Source organism: Pleurodeles waltl, chromosome 2_2, assembly GCF_031143425.1.
Source record: "Pleurodeles waltl isolate 20211129_DDA chromosome 2_2, aPleWal1.hap1.20221129, whole genome shotgun sequence".
Lineage (NCBI taxonomy): Eukaryota > Metazoa > Chordata > Amphibia > Caudata > Salamandridae > Pleurodeles > Pleurodeles waltl.
The window spans coordinates 149,212,304-149,234,924 of NC_090439.1; the positions used below are offsets into that span (position 1 = coordinate 149,212,304).

The 22,621-nt window shown below is 48.0% G+C and overlaps 1 protein-coding gene across 2 annotated transcripts in view; it reads right to left on the reverse strand.

Moving 5' to 3' along the window:
• The window catches only part of MOCOS (molybdenum cofactor sulfurase), a 2,173,869-nt gene that overhangs the window by 30,169 nt on the left and 2,121,079 nt on the right, over positions 1-22,621 (reverse strand). For both annotated transcript variants that reach the window (XM_069219520.1, XM_069219521.1), the window contains one exon: positions 21,753-21,857. In XM_069219520.1, coding sequence (XP_069075621.1) covers positions 21,753-21,857 — 105 coding nt within the window. The remainder of the gene's footprint in view (positions 1-21,752; positions 21,858-22,621) is intronic.

Here is a 22,621-nt window from a genome sequence, read left to right on the forward strand (position 1 = left end):
GGTCCGTAGAGTAGCGCATACTGGGGGAGGACCCCATCAACAAGTTTCTCCAATTCTTCGGAAGTGAAGGCAGGGGCCCTATCCCCAGTCGCAGCAGCCATTGTATCTCCCAGAACGAGGTCACAGCAGCACTTGCAGTATAGGTCCTCTCCTGTGGATGATCAGGTCTCGAGTGATTAATCAGATAGAAAATGGCGGCCACGCCCGTGGCGGTGCGTACCGCGGCGGTGCGTACCACGCCCGCCGGCGCACATCGTCATTGGCTCCTGAGACCCATAGGGTTCAATGTTAACCAATGCTGCTTTGCACCGCGGTCTTCGACCGCCTACCTCCACGGTGTGCCACGCCAGCGCAGTGACCTCACATCCCACTGTCACACTTCACAGGTCAGGCAGCCGCCATTTCAAGGGCCCACATGGCGTGATTTCTACTGCGTCACACAGGCCTAGGCCTTGCATTGCCACTCATACAAGCCGTTCCATGCATAGTGATTCGTGTACTGTGCAAGCTGTGTGAACGAACCTGTGGGTTGCTTGACTCTGTGCTCTATGTTGTCCTTCCTAGGCACCGTCCGCTGGGACTTGCGAGGAGAAGGATGAATGCTCCCGTGTACCGACCGCTGGTGGACCTGTCGACAATGGAAGAACGACACATCATACTTACATACCGGCTTGACAGAGCAACTATACATGAACTATGTGCCCAACTGGAGCCAGACCTGATGTCCCCCATCCGCCAACCCACAGGGATTCCCCCTCTGGTGCAGGTTCTGTCAGTACTCCATTTTTTGGCAAGTGGGTCGTTTCAGACAACAGTGGCCATATCATCTGGGATGTCTCAGCCTATGTTTTCAAAGGTTTTGTCCAGAGTGTTGTCTGCCCTGATGAAATACATGCGGAGATACATTATTTTCCCTGAGGTGGGCGAATTGGCTACACTGAAGGGTGATTTCTATGCCCTTGGACATATCCCCAACATCATTGGGGCCATTGATGGGACCCATGTGGCTTTGGTTCCCCCCAAAGACAGTGAGCAGGTGTACCGAAGCAGAAAAAGTTATCATTCGATGAATGTCCAGGTGGTCTGTTTGGCTGACCAGTACATCTACCATGTAAATGCCAAGTTCCCTGGGTCAGTGCATGACGCGTATGTCATGCGAAATAGCAGCATCCCTTATGTGATGGAACAGCTACAGAGACACCGTGTGTGGCTAATTGGTGACTCTGGTTACCCCAACCTGTCGTGGCTACTGACCCCAGTGAGGAATCCCAGGACAAGGGCAGAGGAACGCTACAATGAGGCCCATGGGCGAACTAGGAGGATCATAGAAAGGACCTTCGGGGTCCTGAAGGCCAGGTTTAGGTGCCTGCATATGACAGGGGGATCCCTCATGTACTCACCAAAGAAGGTGTGCCATATCATCGTGGCCTGCTGTATGCTTCACATTCTTGCATTGCGACGCCAGGTGCCTTTTCTGCAGGAGGATGGTCCAGATGGTGGTGTTGTTGCAGCTGTGGAGCCTGTGGAGAGTGAAGAAGAGGAGGACGACGGGGATGACACGGACAACAGGGATACAGTCATACAACAATACTTTCAGTAGCACACAGGTAAGGAACAGCCACCCCAATTTACATTTACTTGAGGCCTCATGCGTCTCCACTGTCTGTGTTTCCCCCCAGTTCCTGTTAACTGATTTGTGACTTTCCCTTTCCTTTTCAGAGCTGTATGACCCACTGCCTGACTTCAGCTTTGTTTGCCCATGGACTAAAGCTTATTGAAATTGGTATGTTGTCATCACAAAGTAACTGGACATTATTGAACCGTTATGTGTAATACATTTGTTAAGAATACAAGCAGACTCCTGTTTATTTAAGTGGAATAAGTGATTTATTTAAAGTGCTAGATATAGGTAAATGATTGGGAAGCGGGGATGGGTGGGGGTGGAGTAATGTCCATGGCAGAGTCCAGTTCTCAGTCGCACAGGTGCATTGTCCATATGCCTGTGGAAGGATGGAGCAGGGGCAGTTCAAGGTTGGACAGGGTGACAATGTGGGACAGTGGGATGACATCAGGGGGTATCTTAGGCTGCCGCGGGTCTTGCAATCCTACTCTGTCTTCTTGTGAGATCTCAGGTTCCGCTTGCGGGGTGGTTCTTCTTCTGCAGGAGGTGGGGTTCTGGTGGCCTGTCGTTGTGTGGGGGCCTCCTGTCCACTGGCGCCGGCGGAGGTGGTAGGCTGTTCATGGCCTGGGGTAGTGACAGGGGCCCTTTGGGGTGCCACATGGTCCCGCAATGTGGTGACGATCTGGGTAAGGGCCAGGACGATGGTCCCCATTGCGGAACCGATGTTCCTCAGTTCCTCCCTGAACCCCATGTACCGTTCCTCCTGCAGTTCCTGGATCTCCTGGAACCGGGCCAGTACCGTCGCCATCGTCTCCTGGGAGCGGTGGTATGCTCCCATGATGGTGGAGAGGGCCTCTTGGAGAGTCGGTTCCCCGGGCCTGTCCCCCCCCTGTCGCACAGCAGCCCTCCCAGTTCCCCTGTGTCCCTGGGCCTCTGTCCCCTGGCCGGTGTGCCCACTACCACTGCCCCCAGGTCCCTGTTGTTGTTGGGGTGGTGGGTCAACCTGGGTGCCCTGTAGTGGTGGACACACCACTGATTGACGTGCCCTGAAGACAGAGGCATGGGCCCGCTGGGTGGGAGCTGTGCTGGTGTTCCCAGAGGGGGTTGGGTCTGGTGTAGCCTGTGGCTGTCTGTGGGGAACCGACTATCCAGAGGTCCCCGATGGGCCGGGCTGGTCGTCTGGCTCCAGGGAGACAGAGCTGCTGTCATCGCTGGGGGCCTCTTCGGGGGGTGGGATGGACATCTCTGGACCCTCCGTGGCAGTGTGGTGGCGTTCGAGTCCTGCAGGGGTATAAAGGTATGGTTATTGCTTCTGTGTGTGGGATTTCGTGTGATGGGTGGGTGTCCGTGTACCCATGTGCAGGCATTTCCTTGTGGGGGCTTTTGTGAGGGTGGCTTGTGGGGGTGATGTGTGTGTGCAGTGGGCATGCTTTGGTGATGGGTGTCCATGCTTTGGGGTCACATGCAGGGCTTGGTGTTGGGATGGGTGGGTTGCGATGGTGAGGCTTTTGCTAGGGGTTGGTGTGATGGGGGAGGGGGTGAGGGTGGGGGTATGATTTGGCATTCAGGTGGGGTGGGGGTGGGAAGCAGTAGTGAAGATTTGCCTTACCAGAGTCCATTCCTCCGCCTACTCCAGCGAGGCCCTCAGGATGCAGGATGTGCAAGACTTCCTCCTCCCACGCGGTAAATTCTGGGGGAGTAGGTGGGGGTCCGCCGCCAGTCTTCTGCACCGCTATGTTGTGCCTTGATACCATGGAACGCACTTTCCCCCGTAGGTCGTTCCATCTCTTCCTGATGTCCTCCCGATTGCGTGGATGCTGTGCCACCGCGTTAACCCTGTCCACTATCCTTTGCCATAGCTCCATCTTCCTGGCAATTGTGGTGTGCTGCACCTGTGCCCAGAAGAGCTGGGGCTCTACACGGACTATTTCCTCCACCATGACCCTGAGTTCGGCGTCACTGAACCTGGGGTGTCTTTGGGGTGCCATGGGGTGGTGGGTTGAGGTGTGGGGTGGCGTTTGTGGTGATGAGTGTGGTGCGTGTGGTGGTGTGTGGTGTTTGGTGCGTGGATTCTGTGTGGGTGATGGTGTTGTGTGCCTCTGTGTTGTGGGATTCTCTATTCTGTGCTCTGTCTCTCGCCTTCATCAATGATTTTGGGTCGTAGGGGCTTGTGGGTGATGTGGGTGTGTGTTTTATATTGTGTTGGGTGTGTGGGAGTGGTGTTAGTATGTGTATCAGGTGTGTGTATTTCGAAGTGACCAATGTGGCTGAGTTTTCTATGGGTGTGTGTATTTTGACCGCGGCGGGGTGTACCGCCAATGGAATACTGCGTTTGAAAGACCGCCGCGTGGATTTGTGGGTCGGAATGGTATGGGCGTATTTCTGTTGGCATGACGGTGGAGGTTTGGTCAGCGCCATTTTTTCGCTGACCTTTGGTGTGGCGGATTATTGAGGGTGTCGGGTTTTCGGCGGTTTGGCAGTTGCGGGTCAGAATGACCGTGGCGGTTTACCGCGGCGGTGTTATGGCGGTCTTCTGACCGGCGGTAAGCGCCTTTTACCGCCGAGGTCAGAATGACCCCCTAAGTCCTGATTCCCTTGGCGTAAGTCTAATAATTCACGATCTGCTGACTGTGTTACAGTTCTACGATCGAAAACTCTCTCAAATTCACGAACAAAATGTTTCCAGTTGTACAACAGGGGACTATTTTTACACACAAGAGGAATAGCCCAAGAAGCTGTATCTCCAGACAGATATGACAACAAGAAAGCTACTTTAGACTGGGCATCGGAGAAAGTATGTGGTCTGCAGGTGAAGTGAAATTCCACTTGAACTAGAAACGATTGCACTTTCAAGGGATCACCTGAGAAGCATTCTGGGGGAGCTAAAGAAATGGCTGAAGGAACATTGAGGGAAATGTTAGTCGGACTACCTCCAGAAGTCTGAGAAGAAGTACCTGGCCATGACACACCTGTGGGACTTTGTTCTTTCTTCTCAACCTTATTCTGTAACTGACTCACCCTCTCAGCTAGACTATTTGTCAAATCCTTTGATGATACCACTTCTGACTGGAGCTGGGTGATAGCCTTGACTAGCTCGTCCAGTGTGGCCATGCTGAGAACATACACAAACCAGGAGGATAATAATTTGTGGGCTCACTATTCTGTCAGAGTCACCAGATCCTCGGGGTCCGTGCACGTTCCCAACACTTCCACCACAAGACAGCTCCAATACTCTGATTAGATTTATCACAGAGTCTAAGAGAGTCCAAGTGGGGAAAAGGGGATTAGGACGGGAACAGCTGGGAAGGAGACCTGTAGGAAGCAAAAGGTTAAAACACAACATCAAAATTACATCTCATGAAATCAGTACCATGCTACAACTCTAAGCTTCGTCTTTTCTGAAAAAACATGAACAACCCTGGAATAATCCTAAAACTGACTAGGCTTTAGATGACCGAATACCTGAGGAGGAAACAGGAAAAGTTAAATAGGACTTTCAGATTCAAGTACTTTCTTTAGCATGAGAATCAGGAAACACTCTGAGCAATTTCTAAACAACCATTTGAATCTCCTTTTATGAATACATATCAGGAACACACAGCATTACATCTAAAATTCTGGTATTGTTGTGTTCATCTCAGAAAAAACATTTGGAAGTAAATTGCGCACATTGCAGATTTTTATATGAGTATTAAACACCATAAAGGTTTGTGCACCATGAAATCACACAACGTAGATTCAAGGAATAAATCACGCGACGTGTCAACTTGAAATGCTACCAAGAAAATGTCTTAGAATGGTAGCGCACAGTAACTTACATTATTTATACACGAGGAAAGAATTGCGCGTCTTGCCGATTCAAATGCCACCATACAAATGCCAAGAAATAGTAGCACACAATGAACAACATGAAAAGCACTCAGGGAAAGAATCGCGCGCCTTGTCGATTCAAATGCCACCATACAAATGCCAGAAAATGATAGCGCACAATGAACAGCATGAATTACACACAAGAAGTGAATTGCGCGTTTCGCCGATTCGAATGCCACCATGTAAATGTAAAGAAAAAATAGCGCGCAATGAACAACAAAGTTAAATGCTCATGAAATGAGTTGCACGTCTTGCCAACTCGTAAAACATCATGTAAATGTCAAGAAATATCAGCGCGCAATGAACAATAATGTAATAACGAAGTCAAATCTTTATGGAATAAATTGCGCGTCCTCCCTATTTGCAAACCACTATACAAATGTCAAAAAATGGCAGCGCACAAGTAATCTGTTATTCATTTAAGAATTAAAAGCAAGAATATGAAGATTCTCAATTACGGTGTTGGGAAATGTCCAAACACCATCTTACTGCCTGTAAACAGTGATCACCAATGAGAGATGAGTGCAGAAGACTGGAAAATCCAAATAGGCCGCCGGGACAGGAGCTCAGGAAGAAGCTGCTGCTCTGCACCGGGACCTCTGAATAGTGAGCACTGGAAGTTGGGCTGACTCTCTTTTATAGAGTCTTGGCCCAGCCTAGAACCACGCCCAGGCATGTTGCAGGGAAAGTCTCCAGAAGGCCCTGGAAAGGGACCACACCCTAACACACTCTGAATGTCTGCAGCAATACATTGTAAATGTACAGTATTTATAAGCACCTTAAAAATGAATCTTTTGGATGGAATTCTGCAATGCAAAAGGTTAAACAATAACATATCATCACAATGCATAAATTACTTTATCTTGCAAGTGTTGGGTTTTTGAATTCTAGATGCCCGTAGAGCGCGCACTGTCCTAGTGTTGACAGAATCTGCACAAGATAGTTCCCCCTTACAAGGAGGGGGATGACATTAACAAGTGGTTTGCTGCACTTGAGAGGGCCTGTGTTGTACAGGATGTCCCTCAAAGGCAGTGGGCTGCTATCCTATGGCTATCTTTCAGTGGAAAGGGTAGGGATAGGCTCCTTACTGTAAAAGAAAGTGAGGCCAATGATTTCAAAGTTCTTAAGAATGCACTCCTAGATGGTTATGGCTTAACCACTGAACAGTACAGGATGAAGTTCAGAGAAACCAAAAAGGAGTCTTCACAAGACTGGGTAGACTTTGTTGACCATTCAGTGAAGGCTCTGGAGGGGTGGTTACATGGCAGTAAAGTTGCTGACTATGAAAGCCTGTATAACTTAATCCTGAGAGAGCATATTCTTAATAATTGTGTGTCTGATTTGTTACACCAGTACCTGGTAGACTCTGATCTGACCTCTCCCCAAAAATTGGGAAAGAAGGCAGACAAATGGGTTAGAACAAGGGTGAACAGAAAAGTTCATACAGGGGGTGACAAGGATGGCAAGAAGAAAGATGGTGAGAAATCTCAAGATAAGCATGGGGATAAGGGTAAAACCAAAGATCCCACTTCAAATCTTAAACACTCTTCAGAGGGTGGAGATAAAACAAATTCTTCCTCTTCTTCTCAACCCACACACATTAAAAAGCCTTGGTGCTTTGTGTGTAAAAACAGAGGCCATAGGCCAGGGGATAAGTCCTGTCCAGGTAAACCCCCTGAGCCTACCACCACTAATACATCAAGCTCTAGTGCCCCTAGCAGTAGTGGTACTAGTGGTGGGACTGCTGCCAACAGTCAAGTTAAAGGTGTAGTTGGGTTCACTTATGGGTCCATAATAGAAACTTGGGTAGTCAGTCCCAAGACAGTTTCTGTCAAACCTAGTGGCATTGGCCTTGCCACACTGGCTGCTTGTCCCCTTACAATGGATAAGTACATGCAGACAGTTTTAATAAATGGTGTTGAGGCCTTGGCCTACAGGGACACAGGTGCCAGTATCACTTTGGTGACTGAAAACCTAGTGCATCCTGAACAACACATCATTGGACAACAGTATAAGATTATTGATGTCCATAACTCCACTAAGTTTCTTCCCTTAGCTATAATTCAATTTTGTTGGGGTGGACTTACTGGCCCTAAGCAGGTGGTAGTATCACCTAGCTTACCTGTAGACTGTCTCTTAGGTAATGACCTAGAGGCCTCAGGTTGGGCTGATGTAGAGTTTTATGCCCATACAGCCATGCTGGGCATCCCAGAGGAATTGTTCCCTCTCATTTCTACTGAAATGAAAAAGCAAAGGAGAGAAGGCCTGAAAACTCAGGATCCCTCTCCAACAACAGGTAAAAAGGGTATCACAGTATCCCCTAACCACCCTGCCATTCAGGATACCATTCCTGTGGTGGGAGAAACCTCTCCTGGGGTGGCACCTGTTCCAAGGGAAACATCAGCTGGCATAGCTGTACTCCCTGAGGTGGAAGTAGCTCTCTGTGGGATAACTAACATTGGTGAGGAAAAGAGCACCATTTTAGTTAACATGGAGCATCCCTCCAACCCTCCCAGAGAAACCTTAGTGCAGAAACCCTGCACTGCCTCACAACACTTAGGACAGCATCCCTGCCCTAGTGTGGAACTCATAGGACAGCATCCCTGCCCTGCTCCAACTAAAGAGAAACAGCATCCCTGTTCTCTCTTCCAACCATATGGACAAAGTTTTTGCCCAGCTATGGCTTTACTGAGACAGCATCCCTGTCTGGCATTTTCATCACTACAAATAGGTTCAGTGGACAATTCCCACTGCTCTAAACTAAAACTTACTGATAGAAACTCTGAAAATACATATTCACATTGTTGCTTAGCTAAAAAACTTCAAACAGGTTGGTTTACATCCCCACAGGGAAGTAACCATATAGTGGATGATAAAGGGAGTGACCAGTCTATTGCAGAGCTACTCTCTACTTATCACCACTTACACAATAAAGTCTCAACTGGCCAAGGTTAGCCTTATTGTCCTTCGTTTGGGGGGGGGGGTGAGAAGGTAGCCTCTTTCTAGCCTTGTTACCCCCACTTTTGGCCTGTTTGTGAGTGTATGTCAGGGTGTTTTCACTGTCTCACTGGTATCCTGCTAGCCAGGACCCAGTGCTCATAGTGAAAACCCTATGTTTTCAGTATGTTTGTTATGTGTCACTGGGACCCTGCTAGCCAGGACCCCAGTGCTCATAAGTTTGTGACCTACATGTATGTGTTCCCTGTGTGATGCCTAACTGTCTCACTGAGGCTCTGCTAACCAGAACCTCAGTGGTTATACTCTGTCTGTACAAATTGTCACTAACAGGCTAGTGACCAATTTCACCAATTTATATTGGCATACTGGAACACCCTTATAATTCCCTAGTATATGGTACTGAGGTACCCAGGGTATTGGGGTTCCAGGAGATCCCTATGGGATGCAGCATTTATTTTGCCACCCATAGGGAGCTCTGACAATTCTTACACAGGCCTGCCACTGCAGCCTGAGTGAAATAACGTCCACGTTATTTCACAGCCATTTTACACTGCACTTAAGTAACTTATAAGTCACCTATATATCTAACCTTTACCTGGTAAAGGTTGGGTGCTAAGTTACTTAGTGTGTGGGCACCCTGGCACTAGCCAAGGTGCCCCCACATTGTTCAGGGCCAATTCCCCGGACTTTGTGAGTGCGGGGACACCATTACACGCGTGCACTATACATAGGTCACTACCTATGTATAGCTTCACAATGGTAACTCCGAATATGGCCATGTAACATGTCTAAGATCATGGAATTGCCCCCCCAATGCCATCCTGGTATTGGGGAGACAATCCCATGATTCCCCGGGTCTCTAGCACAGATCCGGTTACTGCCAAACTGCCTTTTATGGGGTTTCACTGCAGCTGCTGCTGCTGCCAACCCCTCAGACAGGTTTCTGCCCTCCTGGTGTCCAGCCAGGCTTGGCCCAGGGAGGCAGAACAAAGGACTTCCTCAGAGAGAGGGTGTTACACCCTCTCCCTTTGGAAAGAGGTGTTAAGGCAGGGGAGGAGTAGCCTCCCCCAGCCTCTGGAAATGCTTTCATGGGCACAGATGGTGCCCATTTCTGCATAAGCCAGTCTACACCGGTTCAGGGATCCCCCAGCCCTGCTCTGGCGTGAAACTGGACAAAGGAAAGGGGAGTTACCACTCCCCTGACCTGCACCTCCCCTGGGAGGTGCCCAGAGCTCCTCCAGTGTGCTCCAGACCTCTGCCATCTTGGAAACAGAGGTGCTGCTGGCACACTGGACTGCTCTGAGTGGCCAGGGCCAGCAGGTGACGTCAGAGACTCCTTCTGATAGGCTCCTTCAGGTGTTGCTAGCCTATCCTCTCTCCTAGGTAGCCAAACCTCCTTTTCTCGCTATTTAGGGTCTCTGCTTTGAGGAATTCCTTAGATAACGAATGAAAGAGCTCATCCGAGTTCCTCTGCATCTCTCTCTTCACCTTCTGCCAAGGAATCGACTGCTGACCGCGCTGGAAGCCTGCAAAACTGCAACAAAGTAGCGAAGACGACTACTGCAACTCTGTAACGCTGATCCTGCCGCCTTCTTGACTGTTTTCCTGGTGGTGCATGCTGTGGGGGTAGTCTGCCTCCTCTCTGCACTAGAAGCTCCGAAGAAATCTCCCGTGGGTCGATGGAATCGTCCCCCTGCAACCGCAGGCACCAAAGAACTGCATCACCGATCCTCTGGGTCTCCTCTCAGCACGACGAACGAGGTCCCTTGAATCCAGCAACTCTGTCCAAGGGACTCCCACAGTCCAGTGACTCTTCAGTCCAAGTTTGGTGGAGGTAAGTCCTTGCCTCCCCATGCCAGACTGCAGCTACTCCGGCTCCTGTGCACTTTTCGAGGGAATCCTTTGTGCACAGCCAAGCCTGGGTCCACGGCACTCTAACCTGTATTGCACGACCTCCTGAGTTGTCCTCCGGTGGCGTGGGACTCCTTTGTGCAACTTTGGGTGAGCACCGTTTCACTCCACTTTGTAGTGCCTGTTCTAGCACTTCTGCAGGTGCTGCCTGCTTCTGAGAGGGCTCCCTATCTTGCTGGGCGCCCCCTCTGTCCCCTGACGCAATTGGCGACATCCTGGTCCCTCCTGGGCCACAGCAGCATCCAAAAACCCTAACCGCACGACTTGCAGCTAGCAAGGCTTGTTTGCGGTCTTTCTTCAGGAAAACACTTCTGCACGACTCTCCACGGCGTGGGACATCCATCCTCCAAAGGGAAAGTTTCTAGCCCTTGTCGTTCTTGCAGAATCCTCAGCTTCTACTGTCCAGTAGCAGCTTCTTTGCACCCACAGCTGGCATTTCCTGGGCACCTGCCCACTCTCGACTTGATCGTGACTTTTGGACTTGGTCCCCTTGTTCCACAGGTACCCTCGTCTGGAAATCCATCGTTGTTGCATTGCTGGTTTTGGTCTTTCCTGCAGAATTTCCCTATCACGACTTCTGTGCTCTTTGGGGAACTTTAGTGAACTTTGCACTCACTTTTCTGGGTCTTGGGGTGGGCTATTTTTCTAACCCTCACTGTTTTCTTACAGTCCCAGCGACCCTCTACAAGGTCACATAGGTTTGGGGTCCATTCGTGGTTCGCATTCCACTTTTGGAGTATATGGTTTGTGTTGCCCCTATCCCTATGTGCCCCCATTGCATCCTATTGTAACTATACATTGTTTGCACTGTTTTCTAATACTATACTGCATATTTTTGGTATTGTGTACATATATCTTGTGTATATTTGCTATCCTCATACTGAGGGTACTCACTGAGATACTTTGGCATATTGTAATTAAAATAAAGTACCTTTATTTTTAGTATATCTGTGTATTGTGTTTTCTTAAGATATTGTGCATATGACGCTAGTGGTACTGTAGGAGCTTCACTCGTCTCCTAGTTCAGCCTAAGCTGCTCTGCTAAGCTACCATTATCTATCAGCCTAAGCTGCTAGATACCCTATACACTAATAAGGGATACCTGGGCCTGGTGCAAGGTGTAAGTACCCCTTGGTACTCACTACAAGCCAGTCCAGCCTCCTACACTTATCCACTAATTACAGTCCTTTGATGTGTAAAAGGAAAGCAACAGAGGGTGAGGCAGCGGCGGTGTTAAAAACCAAGCGGAAAAGGCATAAGCCTGCAGCTAATGACTGTGTTATGGACAGAACTGACAACCTTCTGGGTAAACGCAAAGAAATTTTAACCTGTTCCCTGGATAGTGGCTCCAACAAAACTGGTACGAGTGCACCCAAGTCATGAATGGGACGGGTCACAACAAAATTTCTGACATATTTATAAAACGTGGTGTAGGAAGTTGGCTCTGTATGCACTATTTCAAAGTAAGGGATAGTATGCACAGAGTCCAAGGGTTCCCCTTAGAGGTAAGATAGTGGCAAAAAGAGATAATACTAATACTCTATTTTGTGGTAGTGTGGTCGAGCAGCAGGCTTATCAAAGGAGTAGTGTTAAGCATTTGTTGTACATAAACATGCAAGAAATGAGGAACACACACTCAAAGACAATTCCAGGCCATTAGGTTTTTGTATAGAAAAATATATTTTCTTAGTTTATTTTAAGAACCACAGGTTCAGATTTTACATGTAATACTTCAAATGAAAGGTATTGCAGGTAGGTACTTTAGGAACTTTGAATAATCAAAATAGCATACACAGTTTTCAAATAAATCACATATAGCTATTTTAAAACTAGACACACTGCAATTTTCAACAGTTCCTGGGGGGAGTAAGAGTTAGTTAGTTTTTGCAGGTAAGTAAACCACCTACGGGGTTCAAGTTTGGGTCCAAGGTAGCCCACTGTTGGGGGTTCAGAGCAACCCCAAAGTTACCACACCAGCAGCTCAGGGCCGGTCAGGTGCAGAGGTCAAAGTGGTGCCCAAAACGCATGGGCTTCAATGGAGAAGGGGGTGCCCCGGTTCCAGTCTGCCAGCAGGTAAGTACCCGCGTCTTCGGAGGGCAGACCAGGGGGGTTTTGTAGGGCACAGGGGGGGACACAAGTCCACACAGAAAGTACACCCTCAGCAGCGCAGGGGCGGCCGGGTGCAGTGTGCAAACACGCGTCGGGTTTGTGATTGAAATCAATGGGAGACCAAGGGGTCTCTTTAGCGATGCAGGCAGGCAAAGGGGGGGGGGGCTCCTCGGGGTAGCCATCACCTGGGCAAGGGAGAAGGCCTCCTGGGGGTCACTCCTGCACTGATCTTTCAGGTCCTGGGGGCTGCGGGTGCAGAGTCTTTACCAGGCGTCGGGATCTGGGAAGCAGTCAGTCGCGGTCAGTGGGAGCCTCGGGATTCCCTCTGCAGGCGTCGCTGTGGGAGGTCAGGGGGGGGGCAACTCTGGCTACTCACGGTCTCGCAGTCGCCGGGGAGTCCTCCCTGGAGTGTTTGTTCTCCACAAGTCGAGCCGGGGGTGTCAAGTGCAGAGTAGCAAGTCTCACGCTTCCGGCGGGAAACGCAAGTTGTATTAAAGTTGCTCATTTGTTACAAAGTTGCAGTTTTGGATGAACAGGGCCGCTGTCCTCTGGAGTTTCTTGGTCCTTCTAGAGCAGGGCAGTCCTCTGAGGATTCAGATGTTGCTGGTCCCTGGGGAAAGCGTCGCTGGAGCAGTGTCTTTAGAAGGTGGGGAGACAGGTCGGTAGAGCTGGGGCCAAAGCAGTTGGTGTCTCCGTCTTCTCTGCAGGGTTTTTCAGCTTAGCAGTCCTCTTCTTCTTAGGTTGCAGGAATCTGAGTTCCTAGGTTCTGGGGAGCCCCTAAATACAGAATTTAGGGGTGTGTTTAGGTCTGGGAGGGCAGTAGCCAATGGCTACTAGCCCTGAGGGTGGCTACACCCTCTTTGTGCCTCCTCCCATTCCTATCCCAATTGGGGGACTCCTCCATCTGCAAGATGGAGGATTTCTAAAAGTCAGAGTCACCTCAGCTCAGGTTGCCTTAGGGGCTGTCCTGACTGGCCAGTGACTCCTCCTTGTTTTTCTCATTATCTCCTCCGGCCTTGCCGCCAAAAGTGGGGCCGTGGCCGGAGGGGGCGGGCAACTCCACAAGCTGGAATGCCCTGGGGTGCTGTAACAAAGGGGGTGAGCCTTTGAGGCTCACCGCCAGGTGTTACAGTTCCTGCAAGGGGGAGGTGATAAGCATCTCCACCCAGTACAGGCTTTGTTACTAGCCACAGAGTGACAAAGGCACTCTCCCCATGTGGCCAGCAACATGTCTCGAGTGTGGCAGGCTGCTAAAACCAGTCAGCCTACACAGGTAGTTGGTTAAGGTTTCGGGGGCACCTCTAAGGTGCCCTCTGGGGTGTAGGTTACAATAAAATGTACACTGGCATCAGTGTGCATTTATTGTGCTGAGATGTTTGATACCAAACTGCGCAGTTTTCAGTGTAGCCATTATGGTGCTGTGGAGTTCGTGCATGACAGACTCCCAGACCATATACTCTTATGGCTACCCTGCACTTACAATGTCTAAGGTTTTGCTTAGACACTGTAGGGGCACAGTGCTCATGCACTGGTGCCCTCACCTATGGTATAGTGCACCCTGCCTTAGGGCTGTAAGGCCTGCTAGAGGGGTGACTTATCTATACTGCATAGGCAGTGTGAGGTTGGCATGGCACCCTGAGGGGAGTGCCATGTCGACTTACTCGTTTTGTCCTCACCAGCACACACAAGCTGGCAAGCAGTGTGTCTGTGCTGAGTGAGGGGTCCCCAGGGTGGCATAAGATATGCTGCAGCCCTTAGAGACCATCCCTGGCATCAGGGCCCTTGGTACCAGGGGTACCAGTTACAAGGGACTTACCTGGATGCCAGGGTGTGCCAATTGTGGAAACAAAAGTACAGGTTAGGGAAAGAAAACTGGTGCTGGGGCCTGGTTAGCAGGCCTCAGCACACTTTCAAATCAAAACTTAGCATCAGCAAAGGCAAAAAGTCAGGGGGTAACCATGCCAAGGAGGCATTTCCTTACACGTGGTCAACAGGTCACAGCCACTATAGGGGAGGGGGAGGGAAGGAATGTCTTCATCCACACTCCCTCATTACCAGTGCATGAGCCATCACTATATCTTAGTGACACTCTTCAGTGTACCCACTGCTTAAGCCCTTTAATCAATATTTCAGACCCACATGACGACCCCAACCCAGGCATCAGGGTGGATAGGTCAGTAGATGTAAATGTGAATCTAGCCCAGACAAATGCACAGTACATCTTATGCAAACAAGATTTAAAGAGCGAGGTGTCAGAACTCAAGTCTACGGTTAATTCCTTAATCGCAATAGTCAAGCATCTAATTCCTTCAGATGCCACGGCCATCATGAATCATATCTGTAACCCAATGCCAATTCCATCAGGTACCCCGATGATCTTGCTCAAATTGCCAGCGACTGGTTGTGCTGGCCAACCTTTAGCCAGTGCTATGATCAAGAACTCTTATCAGCCTCCCCTACACAACAGCTTAGGCACAGGAAAGGCATCTGGTGTCTGTTATCAAATCCTTAGATCTACAAGCGACACTATCCCTAAATGCACTGCACAGCCTGACATTGCCAGTCCCACTTTAATAACACTGTTCTAATGGTCAACGTTCCCAAACTACACCCACTGAAACAAAGGGAAGAGGGAGATTCTGTCAGAAAAAAAGGCAATTCATTGGATTCGCCATGTGAGAGGCTGCTACTCTAATACGTGAGGATATAATTGATGCAGTCAGAAGGGCTGACCCAAACACACACTTTGATATGTTACAGTTGACATTTAGGGACAGGAGCATGGTGGATAATCTGGTGGCCCGAGACGCAAGGACAAGTGCCCTAGGGCAATCCTACATCCAGCTCAAATACTCTAGGCCGCCTGCGTACTATGGGGTTCGCCGTACCAATTGTCCAGCAGGTAACCTATCTGCTCTCAGTGAGAATTATTGACTCAAAGTACCATCCAAAACACATGTTGAACTACCCTCCGACCCATATAAAACAACTGTCCCTGGTCTGGCTGTAGTTCCCAACATTGACACCATAAGCACCCACCTTCATCTTCCTAACAGATTCCATCAGACCGCCCAGGAACCATTGCACAACTGTGATAACATTGTACTTTCCTTTCCCGATGAACATCACCTGCCAATCCAGGAACAGACAGCTAAGGGTGAGAACACTACACCTATGGTTAGGCTAGCTCCCCTAGAGGAATACCACCAGCCAACCCAGGACCCTCTGGGCAAATAGTGATAATGACCCCTTTACCCCCAACCAACTCCATCTGCCAAACCAATGTTTGGTAGCTAACCCTTCAAATATCACATCAGTGGACAGGGCAATCCCTCTAATCACTGGGGTACGACTTGTCTCATGGAATGTGGCAGGTTTGTGATCTGTCCTTCACCTCCCGTCATTTACCTCCTTTATTGAGGAACATGACATATGTCTTCTTCAGGATACATGGTCGATTGATCCCCTTTTCCGTCTGGCTACTCAAATTTTCATATCCCTGCTTCGCACAGTACCGAGGGGTAGGCCTTCCAAGGGCTTGACCATTTGGGCTAGAACATCACTAAACTGTTGCATATCACAGCTCTCAATCGACTCCCCAGACCTCTTAGGTCTTCACCTATCATTCGGGACAGACACAGTTGTGATCATTTTTAACATCTGTACTAGAGGGGTCGGGGGGCCTGGGGTCGGGGGGTCAGGTCTCCAAAATCCTCTGTGTTCTGGAGACATTTTTGAAAAATTGTCCCCGGCATCACAAAATCATTGTGGCAGGTGACTTCAATGTCACATTTGAACCTCTTGACTGGGATGATCCTGGATTTACCCACGAGGAGGATGGGGCATGGTCTATCCCTGCCTTGGATATTCCGCCGATCAAAAGGTGGACGCAGGTTGCTGTCCAAGTAAAATCATTGACCATGGAATTTGGACTCAGGGCACTTAACGGCAGGACTAAATCTGACGCAAAGGGTTTCCATTCATTTAACAAAGTCAACCACGCTAGTAGAATTGATTATTTTCTAGTCAACATAAGATTATGGCCCTTAGTCATCAACATGATGGTTACTGAGAGATCTGAAAGCGACCATAACCATTTTTTAGTCCATATGTCTGCTTTGTGTAACCACTTGTCAATGATTAACACCCCCGTATCACCACCAGAGGGAATTAGTCTGGTTAATGACAAAGTCACCTATAGTGGAATAATGTGTTGGCTCGACCAACGCTCATCAATGCTGCTAATAAGAGGTAGGGTCTTATGCACTACAAAGACTTTCCTACTTCAATGGAAGAAATTAGTATAACCCCAGACTTTTTGAAAATCTGTAGATCAAGAAAAACCTCTACCAAGTAGAAGAGCTGAAGAGTTGTGAGGAGTACTGACGCTTTCCAGTGTGTGCTTTGCTGGGTTGGCCACCAGTTGCTGCTTCTGCCTTAGAGAGGGCAAAGACTGGACTTTGCTGTGTTACCTGCATGCAAAGTTTCTCCAAGGACTTGGACTGAGCTTGCCACCTGTTCAGAAGTCTCAGGGACATCAAAGGCTTCATATGCCAGCACCTGGGCTCTTTTGCTGAGACCTCTGACTTTTCCAAGTGGTGCCACTTCAGTCCCTCCCCTCTTGGAAGGAGAAGCTGGTAAAACCTGAGTGAAAATCCATGCACCGGAGCCAAGCAGAAGAAAAATTGATACAGCATCCACACCCCTGCTGTAAAATCGATACAGTACCCACCTCACAGCTGTAAAATCGACACAGCACCTGCCTTGCAGTTACAGAAATCGACACATCAGCAGGTCAGCACAACTTCATCTTTACTGTGCGTCTGGATTTTCCATGCATCGTCCCTGGGCACCAAAACTTCAACATCACAGCACTGACCCGAGGCTGCCTGTCTGGAAATCAACGCATCCCTTCGCTGCAAGGAAAGAATCAATGCATTGCTTACCCATCGGGGAAAGAATTGATGCACTGCCTCATTTGCAGCTAAGGATCGAGACATTGCTTGCTGTTCTGTTGCACCTTTGCCCCTGCAGCTTTATTTTTGATGCATAACTGGTACTTTGTGCTGAAACAAAGCATCCATTGATTTCTATGGATTAAGACTATTTTGTAACTTTAAAAGTTTATATTTTTACTTGTTTATTTTGATTTTTGTCGTTTTGGTCTTGTTTGATTTAGATAAATATTGGTTACTTTTCTAAACTGGTGTTGAGTCCTTTTGTGATGTGTTCACTGTGTTACTGTGTGTGTTTGTGCAAATACTTTACACACTGCCTCTAGGATACACCTGACTGCTTGTGCCAAGCTACCAAGGGGGTGAGCAGGGGTTATCTTAGGTGTGTGACTTCCTTACCCTGACTGGAGGGTCCCTATGTCAACAGGGTGTAAACTGACTGCCAACTAGAGACCCCATTTCTAACAATGCGCAATCAGTGAAGGAGTAAAGCCTGGTCCTCGAAAGATGCAAGAACAGCAGAGGCAGACACAGTGGGCAGCACGAGGAGTCAGCCAGCAGGGCAGGAATGACACCCCATTGCAATGCATATTATAAGTAGTGGGTGGAAGGGTGATGCATCCAACCATAAATTGAGCTGATGACATTTTTTTACCTATGCATGTATAAGATGCCGGTGTGTTCCATGCTGCTAGTACTGAAGGAGAATGCTGGGTACAGTGTACAAGAGAAAGAGTCTCACATACCAGGGAGGGAGGAGGCGACAGGCTAGCTGTGGCTTTATAAAGAAGGCACAGAGCAGAGTGGAGGATTTGAAAAGATGAGAAAACAACAGTAGTCAGCGCTGAGGGAGGAGAAGGAACTAGACTGCATAGAACTGTGTGAGAAAGAAATGTTGTGAAAGAGAGATAGACTGAAGGAAGAGAGGGAGTCAGGTTGTATTAAAATGTGAGAGAAATGTAGAGCAAATATTACAAACTAATTATTGCAACAGTCCTGAATCTCTTAACATCTAAGCAAAAGTACTTCCTTGAATGAAGAGGCCTGGCAGGGGGATAACATACTGTCCACAATGTGTTTTGTGTTTTCTTTAAAGTAAAGAAGGAAGAGGTGTGACTCAGCAGCTAGAGTTGCTGGCTTTGGAACCTGTGGACCAAGATTCGAATCCCAGCCTTTGGAGTTCATGTCATCTTGAGTAAGCCAATCATGTCATCATGAGCAAGCCACTAAATCTCCCTGAGCCTAAAACATGTGAAATGTCTATATGTGATTCCTACTTGATGTTCAGAATCTTGAAAATCATCTTCCACCCCTATATATTGTAAGGGCCAGATGTACCAAAGGATTTTACCCATTCTGTGTCTATAGGAAAAAGGTTTCGTACATATGGCCCTAAGCTCCTAATTGTTAGTCTTACGGTACACAAATAAGGAGGTCCCCCAAAATAACACCTATACAAAGGAAGGCAGATGAGAGACCCATGAATGGTAGCTTCCTGAATAAGAAGTAACAGCGTGTTTATTAGCATGTCTAGGCACTAGTTGTCCAACTAAGTTGTGTCGGGGATATTGCATTGAAGTTTGGTTTCAGCAATGATCACAATTCCTTTAACAGCAGGGCCAAAGGGGACATGCAGGGGCCAGTGGGAGGTTTATGTTGGATTTGTGGTAGTGCCATATATGATGTCTGGCACTTGGTAGGTCTTACTGAGTCTCTTGTACTGCTAGTCAAACCTCAGCTCCTAGTGCTGTTGCAGGCCCCTCAGCTATCCTGTGCTTTTGCTAGACCCAAAGAGTCCCCATATCACTGGACTGTTGCTTATCCTCCCCAGTGTTTCTGCAGATCGCTTATCATATAATGATGCTCAATTCATCAGTTCACCAGTATCTAAACATTTTAGAAGAGAGGTAGAGAGAGGAAAAATAAACAAGCTATACTTTTTAATTAAAACATCTGCAGTCTAAGCTATAACGTTCTAAGCTATAAGTGCTGAACCTCTGCCGCCAGCTCTTGGAGTTAATCTTTCAGCTCCTTGTGCTGAGGCTACTGGTAATCAGTCTAGTTGTGCTACTGTTCGATTAACATCTTCTTCCACTGCCAGTACTGGATCCACGCGTCCTTTCTTTATGTCCATCAAACGACTTTATTCGTTGCTAGTAGATCTCATGATGACTGTGAAGCTTCTCTTACTTACTGTCCACCTTCTTGTGCGGGTTCTGCCTCTCCATTCCTTGTGCAGTTCCTGCTGATCCCATGGCTCCTTGTTCTGCAGACTGTCCACTGTCTCAGCACTTACCTTGCTCAAGCAGATGAACATCCTGCAGTTCTTTGGACAGGTCTCAGGTGTCTAGAATTGCACATTTCTCATAGTTTCGGTTTCACAGGCGTGTTGCTGGTCACATTTAGCTTGGTGAACTCATGTAACAAGGGGAATGTGACTGCTAAAAGTGTGGCAAGAGACAATTATACTTGATGGAAGTGGGGATCACTTAGCACACTCTGAGGTGCTCTCTGGAGCAGACAACTTAATTGCTACAGTGAGTAATGAATCTGCGATATGTTTGGAAGCTCTAAGGATCTTGTCTTTCTGCTGCACACATACAGTTACACTGCTGTCTGAAGCAGCTGACCAAATACTTTAATTAAATAATTGTAGATGACACTGGATACTAATGTAACCACTGGAAACATGTCTCTTTTGTAATGGTGTTCTATCAATACTCTGTAAAAGGAAAGGGAGGAGATAGTAAGACAGCCCTCCCCTCGCAGATATGGCAAAATATAACCATCCATTCTGAGCCTGCTCCTATCAAGTGCAGGACAGTGGAACTAAAGCGACAGGGTAGAAGGAAAATCAGAAAGATGTAGCTCCAGAATGGTGCATTGCCACTTCCCCATCTATCCAGAGAAAATGGGGTCGTCTTTAATCCGACGAACACACCTTGTATCCTAAAAGTTAACAGTGAGGCTGAAATACTCCTCGGGACTGAACCAAATTTTGAACTATCTAACATTTCTTCAACCACTAGCTGAGGAGGGCTAGCCAAAACAAACCAATGGGAGAAGAAAGCTGACCCAAAGACCCTCTCATTCAGTGGCGGCCTTTAATAATTAAAAGTGGTGGGGGGTGGTGGGGGTGTAAAAAAGGTGCCGTACTGCTGTGCGAACTCGAGGAAAATGAAACCTTTAAAAAAACACTTACTAAATTGCCAACATGCATTACATTAACGTTTTAAGCTTTGAAGCTTTAAAAAGCATGTCAGCGATTTAGTTTACATTAAAGTTTAATAAAGGTTCACTTGCCTTGCTCCATGTCCTGGGGTCTTGGTGTTCTTCTCGTCGCCCAGCGCGGGCCCCAGCCATCTCCCCTAACCCATCCAGACACTGCCCTCATGCTGTTAACCAGCGTGAGAGAAGAGACAGGATTGGATGGATTGCGCTGTGTCAGCGCTCCCAAATGCACTCTAGGCCTGTGCTTGCTCTCCACCCAGCTGTCCAAGACAACTCGGGTTGGAGAGGTTCAAAGTGCACGTTAGGCTGGCCGTCCCACGACAGATGGACAAAGTAGCATGAGGACTTTAAACGTGAGCACCGCTCCTCTTCCCATGCTGCCAGGCAGCACCAATTGCTGGCAGAGGGAAAATAAAACGTAATAAAGTCATTTTTCCCATTTTCTGCGACCTCAGTAGGGATGTGGGAAGTTCCTTCACCCAACAGGAGAATACGCCGCTTATCTCATTTAATTGTATAACATGAAATATGGACTTCTTCAGCCAAGGGCAATAAGAAGTTCCAGAGAACAGAACTCTGATTTCTCCAGAAGACCCTTCAAAACGTGGAGTGCAAAGCATGTCAGATACTGATTACGGGCCCCATGGTTTTTGCCAGCATATCACGAACGTATGAGATTCCCTCATTTTCTGATGGGCTGCCTACTGCGTGTTTAACATCCACGGAGATGAGAAACGGCTACCAGGGAGTTGTGGACCAGTAAACAATAATGGCAATGTCACCAAGGTCACAAGATGTGAGAGCCAGCCTCTGTAATCTTCGGCTGTTTTTCTTCTCTATCATTCTTTAGTTAATTGCTTGTTTTACGCCTGTTGCAAAATTGATTTCGGCAAGTTTCTATGCATTCTTTTGCATGCCTCTAGATGTCACTGCCGTCAAATGTAATGTGAAGTCACTTCAAGGGATACTTTCCTCGGACATAGGGTACATGAGATCACTTCTGCGATCCAGTGATTCATACAAAAATGCCAAGAGTCCTTTGAAAAGATGCACCATAGAACTTAAAAATGTTCTCATTTACATCTGTTTACACTAACCTTTCCACCTTTGCAAGACGCCAGCACCTGCAAAAGTTCGTTGCTTCGTTCTCCAGTCTGTTGGTCAATGCAAATGATCTGACACCTGGAACATTTCTTCAGAACCTGAAAAGTGTAAAAGTGAGAGAACATTGTCAGGAATTTAAATCGATACATGTTTTTGAAACCGCATTATCTTACTGGACAGCAACATATATGTTTTTATTTTATTTTCACATTATCTAAAAAGCGAATTTGCAGGTCAGAAGCCAAACCTGTTGATGCGTGTGTCTTTGTGACGCATGGAATGGAGGTTATTGTGAGCTGACAGATAGAGGGTGGAGGGTGCGAAGAGATGGGTGGCACCTCGTCTTCTGTCAATTCATGTACCTTAATAACCACTGTTGGAGTGATCTACCACTCTTCGAATCGTATTTCCGATGCAGTAGCAAACATGAATTTAGGCCACGGAATAGTCCCTGTCATTAACCTATTCTACAAACAGCAGAACCCCGAACCAGTCGCCCCTCATGCACTTATGTCATAAGTCTAGGGAAGTATAAGCTAAAGCTACACTCTCCTTTAACAGACGCTTACAAATGATGAAATAATTAAAGTAATTTATCTGTTACTGTCAGGCAACACAGTCCCATGTCTGCTCCCAGCAGAGAGACTGAGTGGGGGGCAGAGAGAGGTGGGTGGGGGCAGGTTGGGGGTACAGGGTGGGAGGTCAAGCCACAGCTGATTTTATAGGTATAGTCTTGTAAGTGTGTGTGTGTGTGCGTGTGTGTATATATATATGCAGTGCTTTAAATGGGCCGGTACTCTCCGGTACTGAGTACCAGCACTTTTTTATTTTGAGAGGGAGAGTACCGGCATATCTCAAGAAA